The sequence below is a fragment of the Lupinus angustifolius genome, chromosome LG15 (genome assembly GCF_001865875.1).
Source record: "Lupinus angustifolius cultivar Tanjil chromosome LG15, LupAngTanjil_v1.0, whole genome shotgun sequence".
In the NCBI taxonomy this organism is placed as follows: Eukaryota; Viridiplantae; Streptophyta; class Magnoliopsida; order Fabales; family Fabaceae; genus Lupinus; species Lupinus angustifolius.
Genome location: NC_032023.1, coordinates 13,922,218 through 13,930,001, shown reverse-complemented (window position 1 = coordinate 13,930,001; position 7,784 = coordinate 13,922,218). Strand labels below are relative to the sequence as shown.

At 35.8% G+C, this 7,784-nt stretch overlaps 1 protein-coding gene across 1 annotated transcript; it reads right to left on the bottom strand.

Annotated features, from left to right (window-relative positions):
• LOC109327716 lies at positions 1,884–2,562 on the bottom strand. The gene is made up of 3 exons (XM_019560880.1): positions 2,472–2,562; positions 2,125–2,283; positions 1,884–1,999 (listed from the first exon to the last, which is right to left on the bottom strand). Exons 1-3 carry the CDS (start codon positions 2,560–2,562, stop codon positions 1,884–1,886), a joined length of 366 nt encoding a protein of 121 aa, XP_019416425.1.

The window sequence follows — 7,784 nt, the reverse complement described above, 5'->3', positions numbered from 1 at the left end:
ACTGTGTCTAATTGAGGCAGCTCGAAAATACCAAGGTCACTGTTCCAAAACTGTGTCAACGCATTCAAGGCCGTGGTATTGACATCAACAAACAACAAGTCATACAACCTTCCATACTCTTCTAAAAGCTCATTCTGAACCTCGGAGGGAATCTTCTCAGCAATTACTCTAAGGCTACCCAGTCTGGCAATCTTGAAATCTACCTTTACACCCTTCTTGACATTAGCATTACTAGCGCACGACTGAGTATCCATAACCTCCGGTTATGCAGAACAAGACATCATTGGAAATAAATCCTAGAAGAAAATATATGACAATGTTAGTCAATTTACATATGTGTATAAAAAAAATGCATGAAGTGATGAGCTTTGGTATGAATGTGTGTATGAAATGCACTTCTTTTTTTATTTTTTTTATATTATTATTACACGTACATAGATGCTAGTATGAAATGATTTTCTCTTTTTTTTCCGAATGCATAAAGTGATTTTTTTTATATTTTAATGCATGATACGCACGTGGATGAGATGATTATATATTTTTTTATATAAATGCTAGTATGAAATGATGTTTTTTTCTTTTTATTTTGTATGACTATGACACGCATGTAAATGGTATCATGACATGATATACATGTGTATGCTATTATGAAATGATTTCTTATATTTTTTTATGCATGATATGCGTGTGGATGAAATGATTATGTTCTAAAAGCCTTCCACCGTGGCATAAGATTACCGAAGTGCAATGGTACCCTAATTCACTTAGGCTTGTGTGACAACGAGCCACTTATGACCACGGTATTAAAGTTTTCCCGACTTTTTGCTGAATAATAACAATAAATAAAGTAAATGTATACTCTCGTGTCTTATACGAAGGTAGTTAATCTTATAAGGTTCGTTCGGTCTAATAGGCCATACCCTAGGTTGAAGTTCTAAGGTCTATATATGCAGAATTTGGTGGTTCTAGACTTCTTCTAGGTCCCCAGACTGCCGTCACTAGTGGAAGCTGACGACCCGAATATCACAAACATGACACGAAGATGTACGAGACACCATGAGGGCCATATCTATAATATCTAGTAACAATCCGAGTGATACATCAGCACAATATCGAAGTGTAACCATGCATGATAGTGAAGTGTGTGAGGGAGTTTACAAACCTTAACGACTCAAATGCTTAAAAACCTAACAATAAACCCGAATCCTGTACATAACAATGAAAACACAAATTTTATATACATTGGTTATTTCCAAATAAATAAATAAAATATAAAAAAAGACAAAAAAAAAAGAAATGATAAAATAAAAAAAAAAAAATATCCACATAATTAATCATACAAGGCCTGACTCTCATTAGTCCCCAGCAGAGTCACCATGCTGTCGCTACCCCACTTTCATGGCCGGAACTGTGCCAGCGGCGACGACGATAGTGGCGGCGCTGCCATAGAACGCGGTGGCGAAGCCACTGTCCCCTCTAGACGTGGCTGAGCACATGGAGGCTCCATAAGGGGGCAGCCACCAATACTATAAGGAGATGGGCACCAAAGTGAGGAGGTGTGGGTGGCTCCCATGGCCAAACAGCCACCGTGGGTGGCAGCACACCACCACCACCCTTTTCAAACCACAAGGAACAAGCTCTTACACTTCAATGATATAAATGGCAGCAAAAACAAACACATAAAAGTAGAGCACAAACCTTTATGATAATCGTAGCGAGATTCTAGATCCAAGCCCTTTTCATCACATACATTTGATTTTTGCATTTTTAAAAAAAAAATACCTTAGTCAAAATGAGGTATTTACATAAAGCAAACCACCCCCTGCAAGACTCCGATACATGGTGGGATCCTCATAAGGAGTGTTGGATTAGGTGTTAAGCTTCTACTTAGTGTCAACTAGAGTGGTAGAAGGTTTGCAGGAGGCCATGCCAGCCCAAGCAATGATCTCACTAGCATAAGTGTTTTGATTGAGGAAAAGACCACCTTTATGTCTGACAACTGCAATACCCAAAAATTAACTCAAGGGTCCCAAATCCTTCATAGCAAATTCAGAGGCAAGGAGAGCCATAATGGATTTACGACGATCATGGGAAGAAGTTATGAGAATAATATCATCAACATACAGCAGAATGTAGGCCAAGTCATCACCACGTCGATAGATGAAGAGTGAATGGTCAGATGTGCTATGCCGAAAACCAATGGAGGAGATATAATCATCAAAGTGTTGGTACCAGGTGCTTGCTTGAGAGCATAAAGGGACTTCTTCAAGCGACAAACGTAGTCTGGGTGATGAGGTCATATAAACCTAGGGGCTTATGCATGTACACTGTCTCATGGAGATCACCATGCAAAAACGTATTCTGAACAACCAACTAATGTATGGGCCATGAGCAGGAGAGAGCAATAGTGAGGATTGTCCGAATGGTTGCTGGTTTGACCACTGGGCTAAATGTCTCATCACAATCCACACCTGCAATCTGAGACCTGCTATCACCTACAAGACGAGCCTTATAGCGCTCAAAAGAACCATTAGATTTCTTCTTATGACGAAAAATCCACATACAACGAATAATATTAACATCACAAGGTCGAGGAACCAACTCTCACATCTAATTACTAATAAGAGCATCAAATTCAGACTGCATAACAAACTTCCAACTTGGGTCAGATAAGGCTAGCTTGGGGTTTTTAGGGATTGAAGATATGGTTGGATCAGTGATGGAAACAAATAGACTGAAAGGCCTTTTGGGTTTAAAAATACCTTTCATGCTACGAGTGGCCATGGACTGAGTAGGAAGTGGTGATGGGATAGGCGGTGGTGTTGGGGATGGGTCACCAAAAAGTGAGGCACTGATGGATGGTGAGGAGGGAGCCGAGGACATAGGTTGGTTGACGGGCATAGGTGCCAGACTAGCTGGCTCAGCTGCAAGAGGCTGCAAAGGTTGATTTTGCCACTAATGTATAATGTAAGGATGTAAGTCAACATTTAAAAAATCATAACTAGTAGTAGGAGGAAGGTGTAAAGTGGCAAAAGGAAATTGAGTCTCATGAAAGATAACATGTCGCGGTATGATTATTTTTCTGTTTGCCAAATCAAAACACGTATAACCATGATGATTCAACGGATAACCCAGGAAGACACACAGAGTCGAGCATGGTTGTAACTTATTAACGGTAGTCGAATGAAAGAGAGAATAACAGAGACATACAAGTGAGCGTATGTGGGATCCCGGTGATAAAGAAGTTATGTAGGGGATGGATTGGAAAGTGTTATGCAGGGAAGAATGTTTAAGAAATAAGTTGCCATTTGTAGCACATGATGTCAAAAAGAGGAGGGTACAGACGAATGAGCCAAAAGAGAGCGAATCATGTTGTTAATGGTGCGTATTTTTCGTTCTACTTTACCGTTATGGGAAGATGTTTGAGGGAAAGAGAAACGAAAAATAAAATCGTTAGTATCACAAAATTTATGAAATAATTCATTGTCGTACTTACTTTCGTTATCATATTGAAAGCATTTGACATTTTGAGAAAATTGCATACAAATATGATTAGTAAGAGAAGAAAACATATAAAAAATTTGGGATTTCTTACTAAGAGGAAACATCCACAGAAAATGAGAATAATCATCCAAAAACATCACATAATATTTATGACTAGCACTGCTCAAAACAAGAGAGGTCGATAAATCACTGTGTAAAATGACAAATGACATCAAATTCGTAGTGTTAGATGGATAAAAAGGCAACTTAACATGTTTGCCCAAAACACAATGTCGCGACCTGATTTTAGGTTGGAAGACCGGCTCTACAACTTTGGAATAGGTGAACTCGATTTCAACCTCTCCCAATTGATTTGGATTCGTCACTATGTTTTTTGCGGTTAAAACGTAGAAAACTCTCTAGTAAGCCCAATTAGGATAAAAATGGTCTTTAAACAAAGATTATGAATTTGGGAGTCGATTATGGGTCGAAGAAGGTATTAACACTTCGTCTGCCCAGAATAAAACGGTACATTTGCTAATAACATAGACTTTTATACCCTTCAAAAGTATTTATTAAAAAAAACATAATAACTAAAGCAAAATATTTTATTTTTTATATTTGTGTCTGACAAGAGTTCATGTTGCTCTTACGTATCACTTTGTGCAATAGGGAAATCAAGACTACTTAGTTATGGTTTGAAAATTGTTTGATTAGTTTGGCTGATTTTTGTTGATTTGGAAAATATCGATAGAATTGGTTGAGTTGATTGTTATTGGTTTTAAAATATTTGTGTGACTGTTTTAGTTCAATGAACTAATAGCTTAGAGATGGTGTGGTCGTAGACCTTGTTCTAATTTTTAGAGAAGTTAGAGATGACTTGAACAATGATTTTGCTATAAAAATTCCATATTTATTTAGGTGATAAGATAGTTTTAATTATATTTTCTATGGAATTAATAGCTTAAAGACGGTGTTGGTCGTAAACCTTCTTCCCATTTTTAGAGAAGTTAGAGACGACTCGAAACATGACCTTACTATAAAAATTCCACAATTAATTAATTAAGTGATAAAATAGTTTTAAATTATTTATTGTATAGAATTAATAATTTTGATGCGGTGTTGATCATAGACCTTTTTCCCATTTTCAGAGAAGTTCGAGACGACTCGAACCATGACCTTATTATAAAGATTCCATAATTAATTAAATGATAAAATAGTTTTAAAATATTTTTTGTATGGAATTAATAGCTTAGAGACGATATTGATCGTAGATCTTCTTCTCATTTTCAGAGAAGTTAGAAACGACTCGAATCATGACCTTAATATAAAAATTCCATGAAACTCACTTAGATGTTAAAATAAGTAATTAATAAATAAACAAAATTGACATTTGCTCTACAATTAGTTTGCTGATACTATAAATTAAATATTGATTGGGGTAAACCACTTAATAATCCAATTGTGTCATTAATTAATCATAAGATATTATTGCAATAAGGTGTACTGGACGGTTATGCATATACTTGAACGTGAAATAGAAATATATTGGTTTTGTTTTAAGGCTATATCACATCTCCATTCAATTGCTAAATAAATACTCTTAGAGTCCACAACCAACAGTATAATCCAAGACAAAAGCTAAATGGATAGAGGCTAGAAATAGCTCTTTTGACCATGATAATATTTGGATGCATTGCAACATAAACTCATCAATAAGCCTGTTGGATGATTCTATGATTGGTTAGCGTTATTCTTATATCCACCATCTTGACCACAAAACATGAAACTTGAATTGCAATTGAAGCCATTTTGTACTTCTTTGCAGCATTCATCAAGAATTGTAAAGCCATGCTCAAGCTTTAGAATCCACAGCAAATGAAACCTCATACCTCTATATTTCCTCCTAGCCTTTTTCAATGCTTCTTCCATATTGCTTTAATCAAGAGTTGTTAAACCAATTAATTTCCATTTATCACCAGAGCTGGACCCAAAGTGCACATACCACATGAAAGCATACACCAATAAAACATGCTAGTGAAATCACGAGCACAACAAAATCCATATTGTTTTCAACTTCTTTGCTTAGTTTTTCGTCTCTTCATCGCTGGTTGTTTGTTTGTTTGTGGACAAGCTAGGGTGATTGGGACATGAAATTGTCGGGTGTGTTATTGTATCTTCAAACCAAACATGGCATGGGGCAAAAGAGAGAAAGGAAGAAAAAAGAAAGGGTATGGACAGATAAGATGTTTTTATGGATGTGGAGAACCAATTAAACACATGACCCCTTTTTCCATCTTCTTTGGCTGCCATGGAATCTTCCCTCCTCTCAATAATCTATGCTTGAGTAATAAAATGATGACGACGGATAAAGTATAAGAAAAAGAAAAGTCCACAACTTCACTTCTCTTAGACACTAAACTCTCCATTGGAACTCTTGACCCAAAAACAACAACAAATGCCATGTTTCTATATAAGCCATGTTGTATTTCTTTCCTTCACTGTTACTTTACTTAAACTTATAAAGGTACATAAAAGGAAAATGGGGCTTCTATATTTTATGTTTTGTGTACAATTCGTTTTCATTTTTGCTACTTTAGTTAGAGAGTTTCTTCTTGTATAGGAGAGTGGGTTTGATAGGTGAGTTTAGAGAAGAAGAATATGGCAGTAGGATTGTATTCTTACACAACGTGGAATCTGGGAAGTGAACATTCTCCCCTTTTTCTTCTGGTCATGTGTGTATGTTGGAGAGAGAAAGGTTAGTCTCTTTTTAAGGTGAAGATGATGCCTTTATATTATATGGTGAAAAATGAGGATGGGAAGTGAAGAATGAAGATGGAACCAGGGGCAAATTCACTTAAATGTTACATCTTGAGTGAAAAATTACAGTTTTGGTGTACTTTTTGAATATTTACCAAAATGGTGCACTTTTAGGACACTCGGCAATGGCATAGCTGATTCACTTTTTTTTAATTTCTCACACATAACTCGGCAATGGGGTGAGAGTTTTAGGAGTGAGAAAAGCAACAAAAAAAAGTGAAACTCCCATGGGGTTGCCGAGTTGTATGGGAGAAATGTAAAAAAAATAAAACTCTTACCCCATTGCCAAGTTATGTGTGAGAAATTTAAAAAACAAAAGTGAATCGGCTATGTTGAGTGTCCTAAAAGTACACCATTTTGGTCAATATTATAAAAAGTACACCAAAACTATAATTTTTTTTTTAGTGAAAGTGCACCATTCAAGTGAGTTTGCCAAGCAAGGGTGTGAGAGAGAAAAATAACACCCCCTCCTTTATTCTTGTGATAACATTAGCAATGGAATACAATGAAAATGTAAGATCACTAGTATGTTATAGATGCATGCATAAAGGAAAGTAGCACAAAAATGCATTCTTTTTCATTCTTCTTTAATATTTTTGGTTCTTTCATTATTGTATTATTATTCATTTTGTAACCCTTCCTATTATTATAGCTTTTTATTAAAATATTAACCTTTGAAAACTATAGATTTTTATTTTTATTTTAATAAATTTATTGCAAAACAAAAGTCGATAAACTAAATGTTTTTAATAGTGGTTCGAAATCCAATAGTGGAACATATAAATTTTGTTTGAAACATTTAGAAAATGGTCTATTTAATATTTTGTTGTTGTTTTAAAATCTTTGTACTTTTTGATTTTATAGAAATAAGTCGGACAAAATTAGGAGTTCACAACTGCCCCTCTTTACTTGTTGCTTACATAATAGCAAACAAACCGATGTTTGTATGATATCATAGTAAGTAATTAGTAAAGAAATGAACAATAATTTTGTCAACGCCGAGACAATGATCACGATGCAACATTTAGAATGAGAATACAAGGATATTGTTGAAACTTCGATATTAAAAATAAATACCAGAACGCATGTTGGGTACTCCAAAACTCGAGACAATAAGAATAAATACGAGTCCTAGAAAGATTGATTGAAAGCACATCAGACTCAGAGTCCTAGAAAGCAATGATTGTAATACGAGAACACATGTCGGGTAATGCCAAAACTCGGGACAATAAGAATAAATACGAGAGCGCGGGCTGGATACTATCGGAACTCGAAAATTCACATCAGGCTCAGGGTCCTGAAAAGGTTGATTGAAAGCACATCAGGATCAGGGTCCTCAAAAGATTGATTGAAAGCACACCAGGCTCGGGGTCTTGGAAAGATTGGTTGAAAGCACATCATGCTCGAGGTCCTAGAAAGGTAAACATTTTAATATGAGAATACAGGTCGAGTACTGCTGAAACTCGGAAATTCACACAGGC

Excerpts from the sequence above, each read along its gene's own strand:
- LOC109327716 (XM_019560880.1), bottom strand. The coding sequence starts at position 2,562 with ATGTGGATTTTTCGTCATAAGAAGAAATCTAATGGTTCTTTTGAGCGC. Across the intron at positions 2,284-2,471 it reads TAGCAGGTCTCAGATTGCAG|ACTACGTTTGTCGCTTGAAG; the intron begins GTGTGGATTGTG and ends CTCATCACCCAG. Across the intron at positions 2,000-2,124 it reads GACTTGGCCTACATTCTGCT|TTGTCAGACATAAAGGTGGT; the intron begins GTATGTTGATGA and ends TGGGTATTGCAG.